Source organism: Lactuca sativa, chromosome 7, assembly GCF_002870075.4.
Source record: "Lactuca sativa cultivar Salinas chromosome 7, Lsat_Salinas_v11, whole genome shotgun sequence".
Taxonomy (NCBI): domain Eukaryota; kingdom Viridiplantae; phylum Streptophyta; class Magnoliopsida; order Asterales; family Asteraceae; genus Lactuca; species Lactuca sativa.
Window position 1 is genome coordinate 28,388,690 of NC_056629.2, and position 22,355 is coordinate 28,411,044.

General features: G+C 33.0%; 2 protein-coding genes across 2 annotated transcripts; one reads left to right on the forward strand and one right to left on the reverse strand.

Annotated features, from left to right (window-relative positions):
- The first annotated feature begins 294 nt into the window (after positions 1-294).
- Positions 295-1,667, forward strand: LOC111892698 (uncharacterized). The gene is made up of 3 exons (XM_023888754.3): positions 295-642; positions 719-944; positions 1,093-1,667. Exons 1-3 carry the CDS (start codon positions 364-366, stop codon positions 1,551-1,553), a joined length of 966 nt encoding a protein of 321 aa, XP_023744522.1. The 5' UTR covers positions 295-363; the 3' UTR covers positions 1,554-1,667.
- An 8,664-nt stretch (positions 1,668-10,331) lies between these two features.
- On the reverse strand, positions 10,332-11,618 carry LOC111892701 (uncharacterized). Its single transcript, XM_023888757.3, has 3 exons — positions 11,268-11,618; positions 10,944-11,169; positions 10,332-10,853 (listed from the first exon to the last, which is right to left on the reverse strand). Exons 1-3 carry the CDS (start codon positions 11,544-11,546, stop codon positions 10,396-10,398), a joined length of 963 nt encoding a protein of 320 aa, XP_023744525.1. The 5' UTR covers positions 11,547-11,618; the 3' UTR covers positions 10,332-10,395.
- Between the last annotated feature and the right edge of the window lie 10,737 nt (positions 11,619-22,355).

Here is a 22,355-nt window from a genome sequence, read left to right on the forward strand (position 1 = left end):
AGATCCAAATCATTTGTATCATGGGTGTCGGGTGGATTGGTGATCTGCAAAAATAAATCCCGAATAATCAATCTTTCCTGCCAAGGGGGGTATGTTACAATTTTCCAAAGACGAAGGTGACTTTAGTAAATTTATAAATAAAAAAAGAATACTGGAATATTCGAATATATCTATAATAATTACTGACTCAATATTGACGTGGATCCAAAATTGAGAACGAACAAACAGCAACAAATCACGTGGCACTTATTCACCCTTACCTTCACCCCTGTAATATATAACCACCGTTTTTCTCCATTAAATTCATCGCAACAAAAACCATTATTCAGAAACAAAGAAACTAAACGTAGGAAAAGTAGGTCCATGGGAGGTGCCACCACCAGATTTCCAATGAGCCACCGTGTCCTGTCGCCAAGTCACAAGTACGGTGCCGGAGATAACCCGGCGGGCGATCAACCCGCCGTCCTATTGTCCGGTTCAATCTTTGGGTTTCTCGAGCAAGAAACCACCATGTTATCGTCGCCGGAGACTGACGAGTATACCGGAATCCAGCACGAAATCGAAGACGACGATGAGACCCAAAACCCTGAAAGAACCGAAGACAAGATTAAATTTTGGGAGACCCAACATCAAAATTTACATGTAAGTTATCAAGATTTTTGTATTTAATTCCCAACGGTTAAATTTTCTGAATTCTGATAATTTTCATTTTTTACAGGCAACATTATTCAGGACGACGAGTTTAGAATCAAAAATAAGAATTATAACGAAGGAAGTAGTAGGGGAACTCGAGGTGATTGACAGTGTATGTTCTTGCTCAAGACCAATTTCCGGCAGTTGCCGGAGTTGCAGGATGACAGAAGTCTGCCGCCGGCTCCAGAATTCCGGCTACAATTCGGCTATCTGCAAGTCTAAATGGAAAAGCTCCTTAGAAATTCCTTCAGGTGATTAATTAATTAATTGACTAAAATTAAACATAGAACGTCAGAATCAATCATTTTCGATGTTTATAATATCTTCTAAGAAAGAGCCATTTATGTCAATTTATACACGATACGTTTGCTAAATATTCGTGTTATTTATGTGATATAGGTGAACACACGTTTGTAGACGTAATCGATAACTCCAATAGCAAGAAAGGAGATGTGAGAGTGATTATCGAATTAGAATTTCGTGGTCAGTTTGAGATGAAAAAAGGAAGTGAAGAGTACAATGAACTCGTATCCAAACTCCCAGATATATTCGTTGGCAAAATCGAAAGACTACAAACTGTGATTAAAATACTGAGTAATGCAGCAAAACGATGCATGAAGGAAAAGAAGATGCATTTGGGTCCATGGAGGAAGCAAAGATATGTTGAAGCTAAGTGGCTTAGAGTCGTTGACCGGACAACATGCATGAGTTTGACCAAACCATTGGCGAAGACGATTGATAGTTATTTGATCTCATGCCCTGTGAAGACTCGGGCTAAGGCATCAATGTTGACTATGGATCTTGATCATAAGTTGCCCATGGTGCCCAACTTTTATGCATCTGCTGTTGAAGTTTTGTAAGAAGTGATTATATTAGTTATATGTTTTGTATTTAAGGTCATTGATTTAAATCGCTAATTGAGTGTAAATTTACGTTTATGGAGTTGGTAATTAATTAAATGCTCGATATGGAAATCATAGAGTTGAACCTCAATGTTTTACGGGGTCTAGGGAATGCAGCAGTTTTGTTTTGTTCTTTTTCAAATTTAATATATTTTCAAAATAACACATAATTCTACCTATATTTTACCTATGTTAACTTATAGACAAAACTTCAAAAATGGTCCATGTGGTTTTCGAAAATATCAAGTTTAGTCTTTAAGTTCAAAAACTCTCACAGATGGTCCCTGTGGTTTCAAAACTTTTAACAAATGGTCATTTTCGCTAACACCGTTAACATTTGACCGTTAAGTGAAGGGCATATCAGTCATTTCACCAACACAGGGACCATTTATGAAGTTTTGCCTTAAAAAAGAAAAAAAAATATAATTATTTAATATTAAAGGGCCCCACCTCTCTCTCTCTCTCTCTCTCTCTCTCTTCCCTTCCTGTTATTCTTCACCACCGCCCAAGAAGAGGTTGCCGACCATCGGAGTTGCCTCACCTTTCCCAGCCTCCTCCACCCTCTTCCGTCGAATCTGTGATGCCGACAAGAGTAGCCTACCTCATCCCCAGTTAATAACACTTCTACAGGATTAGAATGACAGATTCCTTTTTCCCAACAAAACCAGCTAGCAACAACGCTAGGTCGAGATTGAGAAAAACGGTGAGGTATCAATTCCATGGTGGCAGATCGCCGGAAAAGATGATTTGGGTTCAGCTGTTTCAAAATTATCAAATTCACATGATTGTAACGAGAATCATCTTCTTCCAAAATCAAATCCAAAAAAGATGAACATTCATCTGCTATCTTATTACCATGGTGAACCAACACAGGAAGCAAAAACAAGAAAACTTGGAAAATTACTCGGAATAAATTCAAAGGTGAACATGAATTCGAAGGCAACAACATATCAGAGTGTGCAAACGACCACCAACTCGATTTACGGGTTTCACTGGGGCGGAAGCTCGTCTTCATTGTTATCGAATCAAAAGAAAATACTAGAATCGTATGCACATCGATCAAACCTCAATGTGATGGACCCTGGTGAAAAGCGATACCATAGACTTCGCCTTGAATCATCTTCTAATGGTCTTCGAATCCCTCAAGCTTCTGTTGGGTTCGATGATCAACCAGCTATTGTTCATGGTTATCATATCAAGTCTTACATGAATCAAATGGAGTCATTAACCCCAAAATCGCCATCATTTGGTTCTTCAGCAAACTATAAAGCTCCGTATTCTTCAACGAAAGGTCTGCAAAAACAAATTGTGTGAGTGAATCAAACAAGGGAATATTAGTGGAAGCTCTAAGACATCTTCAGACACAAGCAAGAGAATCAAAAAATGCAGCAAAGGAAGCGTGTGTAGAGAAAGAGAATTTGTTGAAGGTTGTTTTGAGACAGGCATCAGTGTTGTAGTTGTTTGCTTGCAGACAATAAGGAAGTGGGGGGTTTTTTTTCTGGAGGAAGAAGAAGAATGGGGAAGAAGAGAGAAAGGGGGAGGAGACGAACTAAGAGAGAGAGAGAGAGAGAGAGAGAGAGAGAGAGAGAGAGGAAGAGAGAGACCTTTATACATTAAATAATTATATTTTGTCTTTTTTAAATAACAAAAAAACGTCATAAATGGTTCCTGTTTTGTGAAATGACTGAAATGTCCTTCACTTAACGGTCAAATGTTAACGGTGTTAGCGAAAATGACCATTTGTTAAAAGTTTTGAAACTACAGGGACCATCTGTGAGATTTTTTGAACTTAAGGACTAAACTTGATATTTTTAAAAACCACAGGGACCATTTTTGAAGTTTTGTCTGACTTATATTATTAACCTTAGAAAAAAATGACACCACTTAATAATGTTAGGTTAAAAATCGATTGACCTAATACTGTTAGGGTAAAAGCTATTTGATAAGATGGTTCCTTCTTCGATATTTATGATTGACAATTAACAACATAAATGTGTGAAAAGATTGGTATATGGACGGTGACATTAAATATTAATTAAGTTTGTATGAACATTTTTTAAGGAGTTTAAGTGTATAATTTCACTTTATATTATTTTATATGCTTGTTATCTTATATTATTTATTAAAAAAATATTAAATATAAAAGTCTAAATACATGGAAAGTTTGAATTTATAAAAAAATAAAAAAATATTAAAAATTTAAAATTGAAGTGGTTGTTGTCTTTTAAGTTTAAACAAATAATTTAAATAAATAAAAAATTAAGATTCAATTTAAAATTTTCAAATGTAAACGTAAAGTTGGCATTAATTAAATTGATAGCTATTTATTATTATATTTACATACTTTGTGAAATTTAATAAAATGAAATAAAAAAATTAATTTAAAATATTTATAAAATGATACGTGACAAGATAAATAAAAATATAAGATATAATAATTTTTATTTATTTATTAGAATATATTTAAATCAACTCGATATAAATTCTGAAAAATAAGTTCAAATTTTAAATGTATTAAAAAACAAAAATAAACTAAGCAATTTTTTTTCTTTTGCTTTAGACTTTATCATTATTATTAGTCAAAAACAATTTGTTAATTGCAACTCCACAACTTTATTTTTCTCCACTTTATAATACCTTCGATCCCCACACTTCTTATATTCTCTTTTAATAAATATAAATATGATGTAATAACATATTATACTCTTTCAAGCATCAAAGCATGAAATCAAAAGAGAATAAGAAAAGAAGTGTGACAATTTTGTGTCTTGTAGTAAAGGTCATCCAAGATCACGACACCAAATGGTGTGGTGTTCCCCAACCTCCCCGCAGTGTCACATCAACACACCTTATGGTTCGATGGGGGTATACCGTCCCGCCTTAGGCCAAATGTTATGTATGTGCCACACTTAGTGTTGTGAGCTGAGATAAACACTCAGTTCCACAAAGACCAACATGCAGTCTTTGGCGGCGATGCTAGTGGGTGTCCTCGTCATAGTGAAGGGGTTGCTAGCCACCCCTTCCATCTTTGTGTTTGATATATATATATATATATATATATATATATATATATATATATATATACATACACACACACGTTTATTTGAGACGATGTTAACTTTGTGAAGCATGAAGACACGATCCTAGCCATTCATCTTGAAGATAAAAAAGTAAACTATAAAATGCAAAACAAAAAGAAAAATCCAAAAATTCATTTTTTAATATATCCAAAAAAATAAAAATAAAAAAGAAATTACCGTTTTTTTCGAAATATAAGTGAAATGTTCTAATAAAATATTAGATTGTAAATAACTAAATCGAAAATTTTAAAATGTTAGAATATTTTAATATTCTACTAAAATTGGTAGATATGTTAAAATATTCTAATATTCTACTAGAATTGTTAGATTTGTAGAATATCTAATATTTTATTAGAATTTTTGAATATTTATAATTTAATATTCCTAGTAGAATATTCTAACATTGAAAAAATTCGATTTGAATATTTACAGTATAATATTATGTTAGAATATTTCACGTATATTTTGAAAAAACGGTAGTATTATTTTAATTTTTAATTTTTTTTGGATAATATAAATGACGAAAATAATATTTAAAAAAATATAAAAACTTATATTTATTTTGTTTTTTTTATTCAAAATGAATGGCTAGGATTACGTCCATATATCTCACAAAATATGATTGTCTCATATGAACGTAACTTTATATATATATATATATATATATATACACACACACACACACAACCTTCAAATAAATACCATTTTGCCTCTTATAAATATCGCTACAATGTACCCATATCTGACAACTTCTATTAATGTATCCAAATAATACCTCATACAACACCAACCCAAATTGTATCGACCATATTTATAAACCAAAAGTTTCATTTTTAAACCAACAGAAAAATAGTTTTCATAATAACCATCTCATAAAAAATCATAATATTAAATACAATTCCCATATCAAATTATCAGGGTGTCCCAAAATATTCGGTAACAAAATCTCCAAACGAATGTGTACAATCAATCATTCGCTTTCCCGTGATCCTTAGAAGTACCTGAAACACATTTAATTAACAAATGTAAAAACAAAGCTTGGTGAGTTCCCCAAGATATCATACACAACACAACACATAAAAAAGCTATGGGTTATTAGCAACCCTAGAGACCACTCGAAGTCTCAATGGGAAAACAACAATCCCTGTGGGTTATCAGCAACCTTGGAGACCACTCGAAATCTCAACACTTATAACAACACATTCACAGTAATAACATTTAGACCCAGCTGGTCATCATATGTATATACAAAAAACTATTCAACCATACAAGTAAAAATAAGGAAACTCACCTGTCACTGATGACTGATAGAACTCACACTCGGTTCATGAGACCCATGAACGTTGCCGGTGCGTTGGTGAGTCCAAAAGGCATCATCATGAACTCGTAATGCTCGTAACGAGTTCGGAAGGACGTATTCTGAATATCCTCCTCTCGCACTTTCATCTAATGGTAGCTAGACCTCAGATCAATATCGGAAAACCAAGATGCCCCTTGTAACCGATCGAAGAAATCATCGATCTTATGTAACGGATAACGGTTCTTCACCGTTACCTTGTTTAGTTCCCGGTAATGAATACACATCCGGTGTAAACCATCGTTATTCTTGACAAAAAGGAACGGTGCTCCCTATGGAGAACTGCTCGGTCGAATAAACTCCTTTCCTAAAAACTCCTGAATCTGAGAGGACAACTTCTGCATTTTAGGAGGTGCAAGACGATACAAAAATATGACAATTGGTGCCGCACCAAGGATCAGATCAATCCAGAACTCTACTTGCCTCTTAGGAGGCACACCGGTCAATTCCTCTGGAAAAACATCATGGAAATCACGCACAACAGGAACATCAGAAAGAGAAATCGATCTCTTCTCATCAACCCGGGTATCCACTACATATGCCAGATAACCCATACACCCATGTTGTAAACTCTGACTCGCCGTGGCGGCAGAACAGAAAGTTGATCCTGACCTAGTACCCTCGTCGTAAATGGTCAACAGTCCCCTACTAGGATCTCGAACCGTTACCAATTGTCGCTCATAGTCAATCAGAACCCCAAATCGGCTAACCAATCCATACCCATGATAACACAAACATTTGCCATCACAATAGGGATAAGATCCATCGGATACCCAACGCCAAACATCTCTAGCACACAACCCCGATAGATGTCAGTCGCAGAGACTAGATGCTCATCAGGTATAGATACTCTCAATGTCCTGCTCAAGGCCTCCCGTGCAAGACTAAAACCATGACAAAAAGTTGATGACACAAAAGACCAACTCACACCCGAGTCAAACATCACAAGTGCAGGTACAAAATTCACAAGGAAAGTGCCTAACATGAATAATATCATAAACAACATAAATAAATCAGTAGAAATAACTAAAGAATGCATACCATCCATGATGTCTGGAGCTGCTCTGTCCTCCTCTTCTGTCAACTGAAATGCTCTCCCTCGAGCCCTTGGTGAAGGGTTTTGTTGCATAAAATAAATAGTTTTTCATAAAAACCGGCAACGAAAGCTTTAAAATTTTCTTATAAATTGCGAGTCTAGCAACAAAACAAACCATCAAGGATCCTTTTAAAGAGATTAGAATGATATTATAACAACCATAGGGTGTTTAGAAAATATAATCTTTGTAGCCTTCGGACCATCTTGGATTTGGGGTGTTAAAGTAAATGGCAAGAACAACGAGCTTGATCTTCTTTACAAGTAATCCACCAACAAGAATAAGGCACCAAAATTGCTAGATTTCTTCTTGTACAACTTTTTTCTTGAAGCCTTAAGTGCTTAAACAATTAAGCACTAAAAGAAAGACCCAAAGAAATTAGCAAAAGCTTGTAATGTCTTCAAAAGATGAAAGAGCTTCAAGCTCTTACTAGCTCAAAATTCCATGTAGCAATCAATGAATCAAGTAACACCTTATATTTTGAATTCAAATCATTCCAAGAGTGTAATTCATGACTATGAACTTTGTTTACTCATCAATTGCTTAAATACAAAGGATTCCATTAATTTCATCATATTGTCCCCCAATCCATTTCAACCCTAACTTATACATAATTCTACCATCATTGATGTGTTTGAGTATTCAAATTGGATTTATCGTCATCAAAAAACATCTAGGTTATAGAATCTACTCCAATTTAACATATAAACAAGAAATGCTCAATTTGGATTTCTAGGGTTCATGGAGTTTTTTACCCAAATCATCAAATCCATCAATGAGGTGATTGGATTGAGATTAGAACCATGGAAACCACTCAAGTGATGTTAGAAACGAAAACCCTAATCATTCAAACACACAAAACTTGACATTAAGGTTAACTTACTTCATAAATTCGAATTTATAGGTTGAATGGAAGAGAAATTATACCTTGTAAGCCTTGATTCTTTCTCTTCTTTGTTTGTTTGCTTAATTCCTCACTTGGATTGAACTCTAGGAGTTATTTAGATCAAAATCACAATTAGATGACCTCTAGGATGAAGAAAACAATCCGGAAGAGAAATAATGAAAGTGTTAATCTTATTTTCCATATTTTCACATTCAGTCCCTCTAATTCATGCATTTTCTCGATTTCTACCATTACTCCATCTGTTTTCACATTTGTCTACAAGATTAACAAAACAGGTCCTCCTCTATCTATTATATAACTTTTATGGTCCTTTTCATTAACTGAGCCAACCCTTTGGTCAACACACTTTGCCAATTTGGTACTTTTGGCCCTATAACTTTTTAAAATGATACTATTTTCACTTCTAACTTTTAAACTTCACATCAAATAATGATATGATTATTCGTTGATGATTTAACTATATAATCATATTTCATTTATTTACTTTATTAATTTAAGAACCCTGTGTTAAATTTTAGGATGTTACATAAATATAGATGGATGGATTCTATCGCTAAAATCTGTATATAAAAGTCCTTTTATAGTTGTAGTGTATATATTTTTGTATGGTGAATGTTCGTGGTTCAAATAAACAAATGTTTTTGCATAATATAAAATGTTGTTTTTTTTGTCCGAATCATTTTTGAAATATTCCAAATAGTTTGCGCAACTCTCGCTTAATATTTAAAATACAAACAAACAATATCATCCGAAATATATTATTTAGATTGTTAGTAAAAATAGATTAATCTATTATGATTCTATGTAGTTAATTTCAAGTTTGTGATCCACAAGTCTATCTATGAAGTGAAGTACTATGTTGTTTGGTTTATAAGTTAGCAGTTAAAGCTTATATTTCTAGTGGATCTATGTTATTTAATTTGTAAGCTACCAATTAATATAGATTAATTTATTTTGATTCTATGTAGTTAACTTCAAATTTGTGACCCACAAGTCTATCTATAAATTGAAGTACTATGTTGTTTGGTTTATAAGTTGGCACTTAAGGATCTATGTTATTTAATTTGTAAGCTACCGATTAATATAGATTGGCTTATTTTGATTCATTGTAACTAGTTAAGGCTATCCGGAATGGAGCCTCAAGTCATGCATGAAAGCCTATATGACACACTAACCCACTAGTGAACACCACCCTAGAGGCTAGAGGCTGGTGGGTTGGATGTGGAGTGACTATGGAGAGAGACGAATGCGCTACGATTGATTGACTAAAACTTTTTTGACCATTTCTCTTGTGAGGTTAGAATAAAAAAAATTATTGGTTACATAAATAAAGGAAAATGTTTGTGGAGTGGTGACCATTTCCATGGGCTGGTAGTTTGATAGTGAAGTGGTAGTGAAAATGATGTGGTCCATAGGTGACAATATTTTCTAATGGGTTGGTGGTGACTATTAACCCATTCTATATGGTGTTGGTGTTCGAGTTTATTCTCTATCCCCATTACTTTACTATTTTACACTTATTATTAGGGGTGACAACTCTCGACCCAACCCGTAACCCGACACTGACTCAACCCGAAAATAGACGAGTTTGGGTTGAGATTTTTGATCCGCCAACCCGTCAACCCACCAACCCATTTATTTCATGGGTTGGGTTGGGTTATCCGTTTGGGTTTGCGGGTCATATTCCTTCCGTATTCGTATGTGACTAATCTACATTTGTGGTTCATTAATCAGAAAAAGAAAAAATATATTTCGTTACTTTCACGAGTCATGAATGAAAAATACATCCACTTTCTATGAATGTTTTCATTTTTCATTTTTATTTGGTTGTTATCGACTTTATGAATTTTTGTTGAAAACCTTTTTTTTATATTAATTACATTAATCATTTTATAAATTTATGTTGAAAAAACCTCATTTTTTAAAATGTGTTGCTTATTTATTATACGAGTTATATGAGTTAGGTTTGACCCATTAACTTGAGAACCCGCGAACCTATATACTTAAACGGGTTATATGAGTTGGGTTGGATTGAGGTTTTCAACCCACCAACCCGTGACCTGCTAACCCGAACTCAACCCAATTGTCAGACCTACTTATTATACCTTGTTATTTGTATTTTATTTTCATGATTGGGATCGTTGCAAAGTCTTTATGTCTATATCATAAATATTTATCAAAGCTGAGTTGGTTGTTTATTTTTTTATACTATAACACCTTCCTGCCTAAAGTGCACTTATGATATATTACGAACTCTTTTACTCCACTAAAACTCTAAAAGTATATAAAAAACAAAACTACCTACAAAATAAGTAACCTTATTCATAAAAATGTACTGACATGTCAATAAGTATAATATTTTTCACAAAACTTCAACAGTATGGACATAAACATAAGACATATTTGACAAGTTGTCAAGAAGATCCATCGTTAACATCGATGATTTAGCCTTATAAGGCGATCGGGTAGAATAACTATGATCTACCTCTAATGGCTTAATCAGTGTTAATGTGATGGGTGTAATCCGTTCAATGACTTTAAGCCATTTTGCTTGCATGTATCGTTGCTTTCTCCATGGCCCCAAATGCATTTTCTTTTCCTTCATGCATTTTTTAGCCGCATTACTCAGTAGTTTAATCACAGTTTGCAGTCTATCGATCTTTCCGACGAATATATCGGGAAGTTTGGATACGAGACCATTATACTCTTCACTTCCTTTCTTCATTTCAAATTGACCTCGTAACTCCAACTCGATTATCACCCTCACTTCACCCTTTTTATGATTAGAGTTGTCGATCACATCCACAAACGTGTGCTCTCCTGTTTCATACATATACAAGACAACATGTTAGTAACTACTACGTGATTTTGGCTTTTTGTCACAAGAAAATTTGATGAAAATGAAAATACCTGATGGAATATCTAAGGAGCTTTTCCATTTGGACTTGCAAATAGCAGAATCATAACCGGAATTCTGCAACCGGCTACAAATTTCTCTCATCCTACAGCTCCGGCAACCACGGGGGACTGGTCTCGAACAAGAACATTCATTCTCAGCCATCTCAACTTCCAAAAGTACTTCTTTTGCTATATTTCGGATCTTTGACTCGAACATTGTTGTCCTAAATAACGTCGACTGTTGAAATTGTATAAAAATTTGTCATTTCACTTCAAGATGTTATAATAAACGATACCCACAAAATATCATTCAGATAAGTAAGACTAAAGACTTACATGTAAATTCTTATGTTGGGTATCCCAAAATTTGATCTTGTCTTCGATATCTTCAGGGTTTTCGGTCTCGTTATCATCTTCGATTTCATGTTGGATATTGTCGCTATACGTGTCATTTTCCGGTGACGATAATATGGTGGCTTCTTCCTCGAGAAACCCAAAGATTGAACCAGACAATTGCATCGTCGGTTGATCATGTGGGTTATCACCGGTGTTGTAATTGTGGTTTGGTGACAGGACACGGTGGCTCATCGGAATTCTGGTGGTGGCTCTACCCATAGACCAATCACCAACCTCACACGTTTTTTTATTATAAATAAAAAGAGTGTTTTTGTTGCAGTGAAATTAATAATGAAAAGGGTTATTATATATAGGGTTATGAGTGTCACGTGGCATGTTAGTATTGGATGATGTTAATCTCTACGGTCAAGGATGGGTTGGATCCACGTAAGTTTGAGTCAAGTGGTACAAAGAGATATACTTCAAGATATTCAAAAATTTGTTTCTATTTATTTACAGAAAAACCCTTGAACTTTACATAATACGGAGTATTTAGTAATTCATAAGTTATTTACCAACATATACCACTTTATACATTGTTAAATTTGTAGGTTGTTGTATTCAAGGATATAGATATTTTCATAGTAAATTATAAAAACCCTAGAAGTATTATACCGAAATTTACTCCGGAGCATGTCGTGGATAAATTATATGCTAGTACTTATGGATTCACTTTTTTATCAATATATCAATATATATTTCTATGTAGGAAATTGATAAAATCCTTGTGAGTCTTATAAGTTTTAAAAACAAGTAACAACTAATTTATGGCGTTACTCATTCAATACTCACTCTCTAACTTTCAATTTTTTCAAGTCTAAACATATTGATCTTCTAGAGTTTGGGTTCGAGTTCGAGTTCAAACACAAAAATGAGCATGAAACATATAAAGTTACTAAAACGTTATTTCTTTTTCTAATTTCTATCAAAAAGATTCTTGACTTGTATTTCTATCAACTTTCAAGCCTTAATTCCATGATTTATCTAATCGAATATGATTATCGTGTAACATTATTTAGTAGAGCTCATGCTTGACTTGTTTAACCTAATTTTTTATATTCATCTATTGTCTAGAGTAAATTTCAAAGTACCCAACTGACGGGTTCCAATGAAATATATGTATATTAAGTTTCTGGTACTTGGGCTAAAAATGTAAAACTCATAAAATGACTAATAATGAATGTTGTAAAATAGTATAGGTGCTATTTGTGTAACTTATTGTGAGTTTGGAGGACCGTATTTAATCGTATTCCATCTGTCGTTTGCTGTTTATCGTGTGCAGCGAACCTCCGCTCATGGAACTCCGGGGTCCCACTTGACAGTCTGGAGTGATGAGTAAGACGTGATCCGAACCGTTGAATGAAAGGGATGGCGGGTCACACATGCTGTCACCAACTCCATTTATCAAAAAATGGATTTGATACGCGGCGGAAGGCCTATGGTTTTATTAGATTTTAGTAGACTAAAATGCCCTTGTTGTCTCAATGATTTGGACGACAAGAAGACAAAGGGTACAATAGTCTTTCACTTGGTCAATGTGGGTGGACTACAATTATTTGAATATAAATAATATAAATAGATTTCCACGTTATTCACCTTTTAAAGGGATTATATATAGGGCTTTAAACTATTGAGAGCAAATTTAAGTAGCGGTCCTTATGGTTTGCTCAAAATAACAGTTTTGGTCTTGGAAAAGTATCACCATTGGTCTATACGTGGTCCTCCTCTCTGAGAAGCCTAACAAAAGGGTTGTTAAATATAAAAAAAAAAAAGACAAAAATACCCTTCTTCCGCCGCTACTTACACACTACCACCACCATTCACCTGTCACCATCATCCCCATCACCACTTATAAACACCATTTCATAAGAGATTCTATTTTTATTTCTTTTTCATTTTTTTCCACTGTGGTAAACCAAACAATCATATACACCTTTTCATTTTCTTACCAAGAAATAAAATGATCGTCCCTATCAATTTTGATAACAGAGGGAATACACCACCATCATCACTAATCACCACCACCACCACCACTATTTCCAACGACCACCACTACCAATCACCAATCACCACCAACATCACACCATTATCATTATTTCCGATCACAACTACACATTTACCACTTCACTTCGCTTTAGATAACAACACGACAACTGATTCAAACATCCTTCGACCTAATATAATTATCATAAGAAATTTATCAATCTAGATTTTGTATAAAACTAGTGTTGGTTTAAAATGTCTAAGGTTTTAACTAAATTGATATAATTGAGTGAATAATAGTAATGTCATTTTTGGGTTGCCCTTATAACCAAGAAATAGCTTAGATTGATATTAAAAGAGAGATAAATAATTTATTAATATGATTAATATATTAATTAGAAATATTAAATAACAATTAAGAATTAATCTGAATTAATTTAATTAATGGTTATGGATTAATTAGAATTAATTAAAAGTATAAGGGTTAAAATGTAATTGTTTAATAGTTAAACAAGAAAGACATTTTAGAACCTCCATATGGGAACTGTTTGGGAAGCTACTTCTAGGGTTTTGTGAAGCCTTCATTTGTTAATTTCAAATCAGGTTTTCCTACAACAATAAATAGGAACCTTTAGAAGACTTGAAAACCCTGCATAAATAATAAGAAATTTTTGAAAATCTCTTATCCCCTCTCTTTCTAATTTTCGATCCTAGGGTTTAGGTATGACACATTAGAGGCTGCCACATTATTATAGTTTGCATTCTTAAAGAAGGGTTCTTTAAAGTTGGTTGCTATATTCGATTATAACAAAAAGTTTGTTACCTAAACTTTATGTATTCGATTATACATAGGTTTATTTAAGTTTTCAATATATGTTGCTATTATAAGAAAAGCCATAGATTTTAGGTTGCATGTACCCATAATTGTTATGTGAAATTCCGCAAGTACATAAAAGTAATATGGAAAACCCATCAGTAATATCAAAGCCTAGAGTTTTGACTATACCATGCATATTTGTGAAAACCCTAAAAGAAATATGAAAATCTAAAATCCTAGCCCTCTAGGGTGTTTCGAAAATTGTCTTGCCTCTTGCCTTTTTCAAAATTTACTAGGGTTTCCTAATTTCCTTATTTGTTATTTTACTTGCCTAAAACTTGAACAACTAAAACTAGATAACATAAACCCTTATTTCAAATTTAGGAAAGAGATTAAGGTAGTGTGAAGGTAGTGGTGATAAGTATTTAAATCTAGTATTGTTTAAGGGTAGAGAGAATGAATAGAGTGAATCATGTAGTTGAAGGGGATAAATGGTTGAAGTCGCCATTTCGGGTTTCTCTTAGAGGGAGGAAGAAAGATGGAGGAAGGCAGTGAAAGTGTGTGGAGACGAAGGAAATGAAGTTCAAGTGTTCAATAGAAAGACACAAGATATTAAGTGATGGTGGCAGTTGAGTGTAAGGTTTTTAGAGAATGGGGGATTATGAGGGAGGTGAGACGCGAAGAGGCTTAGGGTTTCAAAGAATCTTGAAAATGACGGATTAAAATTTGTTAAGAAATAAGGAGAAGGTGTCGATGAATGGGGAAGAGATATGGGTTGGCTAGGTCAATTGTTGACAATTCATTTAACATTTATACTACTTAAAATTAAGACCTTCTTGTCATAAAATAGGTATATATATATATACATATATATATATATATATATATATATATATATATATATATATATATATATATATATATAAAAGAATCCTTTTTAATGACGTGGCATGTCCTTAATGCCTTCTCCTTCTTCAAGTTAAATTACTTTTTTACCCCAATTTATAATCTGTCCTTAACCCGCTCCATTCTTCTTCTTTTTCAGGAAACTCATTCGTCTCTCCTTAAAATCATAATCAAAATTCAAATCCTCCCAAATTCAAGGCCTAATTTAAGTAATGATCTACAAAACGACGAGAATCTGTCGGTATCATTGGATTATAAATTTATAATGGGATGTTTTGGTAGCATGGCAGAAGCATCGAATATGGTTTATGCTTTATAAGAATTCGTCGGCATAATCATCTTTTTTCTATGTTCTTAAAACAATATTGTACTTTACCATTGTATTTACGAATTTTTTTAAGTTGATTTGTAAAATTGTTGGATTTAGGATTTTGGGAATATATTTGTTCATTCTATTTTGATTTGATATTCGATTGGATTTGGTTGAGGGTTATTATATTGTAGTGTCGTCCTTGAGCTTTTTACTCAGAGCTACTGAGTATGGAGTTATATTTCTTTGGCAATGGTTGAGAAGTCTTCATCTCTATCTCTACTTCAGCCTAAAATATAAATCAAATATTTTTAAGTTTCCTTAACTTTACTCATTCGCACCCTCCCAAGTTGCTACACACCAATCATCCTTGCTAAATTTCTACAAGAGAGCGACAAAGGGTATTACAGTGATCAATGATGTGGGAGGAAATTATCTTTGGTCGGGTGATCTACTTCTTGGTACAACATTTCTTCTTCAATGACCAAGACCCCATTGAGTTTGGTTGCGGCGGTTCCAATGCTCTCTTAGCCATCACCAATAGGTATTATATGTAACCACTATCAGACCCCTATTCTCCCATCGATTTGAACCCTAGCTCCATTATTTTACATGCGTTCCTTTCTTGCCATTCACCTGTTTTTGGAATATCATAGTTTTGTGTCTTGATCCTTCTAAATTTTACTAATGTATACATATTGTACTTGTAGGCTTCAAGCTCTGTATGGTGGTAAAGCTTATGTTGGAGGTCATCTTCCAAACCCATAATTCTTCTCGACGAAATAATTATTGTGCCCTAATCCAAACTTTTGGTATAAACTAAAACTTCAATCTCTTTTTATATTTGTAAATATTGTTTTTTAGTTTTTACATTGATACATTTTAAAATAATTTATGTTCAACAATTGTTTCTCCTTGCAGCACAACGTATCTGTCACACCCACAAACCTGAACGGCGGAAACGTTCGGGGGCGGATGACTTCATGTGGTAACGTAACAAATGAATACATAGTAAAGAAAGCAATACAACCATCATATATATAATTGAAAGTTTACATTTGTCAAAAGTTACATGTTCAAAACCAATTACAATATGATGTCAAAATATGAGATTAAACTGGCGCCGCAGCATCCCTTCTTCAAAAGCATATTAGTACCTGAAATTACTGAATCCCTGGGACATACAAGTAATTTTGAAAGAGTAGATCAGCATTTAAGCTGGTGAGTTTCATAAGTATTAAATGACAATGTTTGTATGAAATGAAATGTTTTGTTCTTGTTTGTTTGCTTCTAGAAAATCCTATATTTTCTACTAGTATAAATGTAGCCTTCTCTCAAGACCAATGTTTGTTTCTAGAAAATGTATGTAAGTATAAAATTTCCAATACGTCTGAAAACCCCCGTAAATCAATGTGTTTTCAATACTCCATGTGAGTTTTATAACCATGCTATTGACTAGAAATGCCTATACACAACGTTCTTCAGGCGTTGGAATGTTCTGACGTTTGTCACCCCAAATGGTGGACTGTAGCTAACAGTCAGGGCGCGGGTTGTCAAGCCCGTATAGATCTATGCACAAACACCATGCTCCCCCTCCAAGGGATTCTGGTATATAATATAGGACTTGAAATGCGTACTCGAACGTACGTGAAGTTGATGTCTCACAAAACTTAGTATAAAACAAACAGATTTACGTGTGAAAATGTTTGTATAAATGATCATCCCCTAAGACTGGGATAGCTATGAAAAACGACGTGAAATCTTTAGATATGCATTTGACAATATTTTACCCTTTGCTCAACAAGATACAAATGGAGTAGAGTTTCGTAAACTATATATGTATATTTTTGATGTAGAAGACAAGTTTGTAAACAAAACATATATATGTATATTTTTGATGTAGAAGACAAGTTTGTAAACAAAACATATATATATATATATATATATATATATATATATATATATATATGTATATGGTTATATATATGTATCAATTTTAAAAGATGATTTGGTATGTTTCGTAATTGTTGTTCATATTCTTACGTCTTTATTAGAAACTTTGCATGAAATAATCCTTAAGTTTGATACTAAAGACCTTGTTGTACTTATCACTTTTGTAAAAATGGTAATTAAACATATTTAAATGATTGTGTTTTAACTTCCTTAATGTATAAACATTGCTCAAAAATGTTAGAAGGTGTTAATAAATCTATAAACCACTTTTGACAGTTTTACCCTTTACTGTCCCTGTTTTTAGAAAACTCATAGAAAAATCCTCGTAAGTCAAAAACTGAATCCGTCACCTCTGAGAGTTTATAAAATGAGTCTACTTTGTTCCTAATTTTTATTATGATTTTTAGTGGTCTCAAACTAGTGTGAAAATGAACATCTTCACAGACTGGTCCGAAATCACTTCTGAAATGACAGGCAGTTCTATAAAAATCGCCATAAATTGTAGAAAAATCGTATGAACGCGTGTGAGTAGTCATTAGAAAGGTATAAACTTGAACTATTTGCATATTGTACAGTTTTGAAAGATATTAAGTTTAAGATGGTCAAAACAGTCCGTGAAAAGGACTCAACTTTTCTGTAGAAAGCTGTCATTTAAATTTAAGTTATGTTTAGTGTTCTAACTTGTATTCCCCCCCTTAAAACTTGAATAAAACATGAAAATGTAGGGGTATGAACTCACCTTATGTGAATACTTGAAGAATGGAATGTTGAAGATGAACTTTTGGTTGTTGGTTTGATGCTCCAAAACAGCCACTCTTTTGGCTATGTTGCTGTCACGAAAATTTCACAGCAAAAGAGCAAGAAAAAGGGTAGTTTACTCACTGTTTTGAATCAATAATTTTGAGTATCAAAACAAGTAACTTCCAGGGGTATTTGTTGGTAAAAATATCAAGCAAAAAGGAAGGTGTAGATGGGTGAAATGGTGGCTGAAACACAAAAGGGACAGCAACCCTTTAGTTCATGGTTTTGATGGCTTTGGAGGGAAGTTCTTGTGCTTGAAAATGAGATGAAGGTTGAGAGTAATTCCCTGGAGTATTTGCTGGTCAAATGAGGGTAAAATGAAGATGAAATTTCGTGATTATGAAGGAGAAAAGAGTGGAAGAGGATAAGGGGACAAAACCTAGACTAGCTTGTGATGGGATGTGAGTTTAAGTGATGTGATCTTGTCTAGCCACTTGCTTGGGTGGTTGTTTAGAGATAGAGTTAGTTAACTAACTAACTACTAGTTATTTAGTTAGTTAGGAGTTCTAGTTAAGGAGAGGGAAGGTCTTAATCTCGAAAATTAGAAGAGGGATTAATAAGCATTCTTAGTAAAATGTCTTAAGTGATTAAGCACTTATTAGTTAAGTTGGTACTTATCTCCACCAATTCTCTTATCTTAATTGATTTAGAAATCATAAAACTTACATGAAATCACTTTAATTCATGACTCATAACTAGTCATTCACTAGATAATAATACATATATACAAATACATACATGTATACTTAGTATAAAATAACAATGTAGTTTTTGTGTATTTGAACTTTAATGTTTATGTTTTATTCTTTTTATTCAAAAACACTTAAATACATTTTAATTATACCTTATAATAATTCATTTTATATTTTAATTTATTTAAATATAAAATTTATTGAGCAATGTATAATTTCGTGACATTTAACCGGTTAACCATATCGTTAAACACGTTTTGTCACTTTGGTTCGTATATTTGTCAAATTTAGATCCTTCACATCTATTAAGCAAACGTTTTACATAGAACCTAACTTACTTATCAACTAGAGACATGTTGATACAAAAATTAAGTTTGTTGCGTTTAAATGATGTTATATGCTAATTTCACAAACCGGTGATGGTTCGTAGTCATACATCATAACAAAATTATCATTAGTTAGTTGTTTTATATTTCACAAGAACTTATTTAAATAAAAGAGGTTAAATTCTTTCAACCATTCTTGATAAAATACTCATATTGTTTAATAATCAAAACATAGCATCGTACGATCGTTCCTATTTTTACCAATTGTTACAGTATCCATATTACTTTCCACCTAAATTTGTAACATATGAACAATGGTCATAAAACCAGAAAAAAAGAGTATATATGGCTGGATTAAGGATGCTTTACTTAATGATAAAAAGGAAATACAATAATTTTTTCAACAGAATCTTGGTTTTATTCTCAACACTGCTCCAATATGGGATAGGTATATTCAAATGTTTCTTTTAATCTTGTGTTTAGTTAATTGTATCTATGTTAAAATTTATCAAATCATTTTTTTCCTTTTTTCACTTCAGTCAAGAGCAAGGTGTGTTTTATGTTTTAGATCTTGGGGGGACAAATTTCTGTGTTTATTGAGTGCAGTTGACCAAAAAATCATCTGTTGAATGTCAAAAGTTTGTTGAGGTATCAATTCCTCCTCAATTGATGGATGGAAATGCATAATGGAAGTGGAACTGCATTGGTGATTGATGAGGAAGATTTTCAATTTTATCCAATTTTAATCAAAGTATGTTGCAGTATCAACAACTAAAGCTTTTGTTTGATGTCATTGCTGAAAATAGAGCAGATTTTGTTCGGAGTGGTAATACTATATTGCTGAAATTGCAATAATTTTGGTCCTCAATTTCATGCTAATTTTAATAGTATTTGATGGTTGCTTACAGTATGTCTGTTCAAAGTTTTTTGCTATGATATGATGGTGATAGTGAAGTTGTATGCAACTTTTGGGGATTTATCCATTTAGCTTTGTTGTGGCTAAATCACTTGGTGCTGCATTTTCTTCATGGGAGATGATATAACCACGAAACATTTTGATGCTTCCACCGGAAATATTATAGGTTGACAACTATACCCCTATGGAGAAATCTTAATCTTTGTTTCAAAAATTACTCGTCAAGCTTCCAAATTTATATATTGAAAATTATGTCAAACTCATTTTGTTTGATGAATCCGCTACTGCTACCATGTGAAAATGGAAGCTTTCGAAGCTCCAAAAATTGTGTACGATAGAAAATTATAGAAAAAGAATCAAAGACCATCACTTGAAAAATATCGGTTACGTACATATACTTACTTGATCATGCTGACAAAGAAATGATTCGCTTGGCATATTGTCCTGACAATTTAATCCAAAACCTAGTTCAAAAAGCCAAAATCGAACTAAAATTAATCACAAAACCACCTCCTTCACCTCCCATGTCACCTTCATTTCAATTCAACCCATTAGGCCAATATTGCATTCACAAAGACCCTTTTCGGCTCCACCAACTCTACAAATCCCATCCCCAACCCCTTATTGGGATTCACCATTACGCTATCCAAACATGGTTCTCGATGATTTTAGGTATCAAAATCATGATCATTTTATAGGTTTAGGGGAGCAATTCAAACCTTTTATATGATCTACTATGAAAGATACCAAAGGACCCTTCAAGCTGAAGGGTACCTAATCGAAAGTCAAAGGCACGGAAAGTCGGTTATAGTTTGACTAAGCTTCATGCACGATTGAATAACAACATTAGTCTCATTGACAAGTTTTCTTATGTCTTTTATTTAACCCTCTTGTTTTTTTACCGAGTTTTACTTCTGTTTTGAAGATACATCCAAGGAGGAAGTAGCAACGATTGCAGATTGCAGCGTCGAGGAGGAACGAGCGTAGTGTAATTTGGAAACAAATCTTTGCGATCTTTCTAAACAGATGGTGCAATATCTCTTTATTTAAATGAGGGGCATAATTGTCATTAGATTATATTTTCCGTGGATGGATTAAAAGGAGCCATGAAAGAATCACCTCCCTTTCTTCATTCATATATTTTGGTAGTACATATATTTTGTTGACATTACTTCCAAAATTTACATATAGGATGTAGTTGTTTGATAAATATGATCATTTCATTTGCGTAAGATATCTAAATTACACGAAATACAAATAATATTTAAATGTTAGCAAAATGAAAATATGTTAATCAAGAGGTGCATATTCATCAATTATGCGATGCATGATGCTACGTTGGATGAGAAATAGGTAACCAATATAATAAGTTGGAGGTGGTAATAGTAAACCAAAATTTTATCGGAACCATTCTAAAGATGAGTTGCATGTAATTGGCAAGATTTTTTAATACACAATGCTTTCAAGAATTAAAAAATTGAAAATAGAATGATATATAGGAAAAAAAACGTATGTTATAAGAAATTAAACCAAACATCTAATATTCCCGATTAAACTGTTTTAAAAACAATTGTTTGATTTTAAAAAACATCTAATATTTTACGTTACTTTTGGTTTTCATACCAATAAAAACTCAAAAATCGATAACGCCAATATCGTACTCTTTTTAATTTTATTCCAAATTACGATATTAATCAACGATTTAACCATTAGAGGAAAATTGAAGTATTGTTATATCTTAAATTTCATGTTTTTTTTTATCCAAAAGAAACTTATTGTTTAAAGATAATAGCATCTTACTTTTATTTCTCGCTACTACTATAGAATACAGATACTGCATTTCATTTTATACTCAAAATAGCAACGTACTATTTAATTATATATTTCAATGTACAACATCATCCTTTTATCATTAATCTAGACATAAACAAGGTCGTATATATCTTCAAGCGATTTTACAAATTAAATGAATTAATCATTGTAAATATGGAACTTTGTAAATAAATCTTTTGTTTATAAATCTATGATTAATGATTATGTTTTTTAATTTTTAATTTTTTTGTTTGTTTTGTTACCTATGGATTCCATGGATTGTAACCTAGTATATATATATATATATATATCAGAGCCGGCCCAATGCAGGTTCATCCAGTGCTATTGAACAGGGCCCAAAAAATTAGAGGGCCCATTTTTTTTTTTGCATTCTGTAATAGGTATGTTAATTAGGCCCAAAAAAATTAGGTCATAACCATAGCCGACGAACGCAGGAAGCAACAAAAGCTGTGGACACAGGAAGCAACAAAAGCAGCGGGAGCGGGAACTGA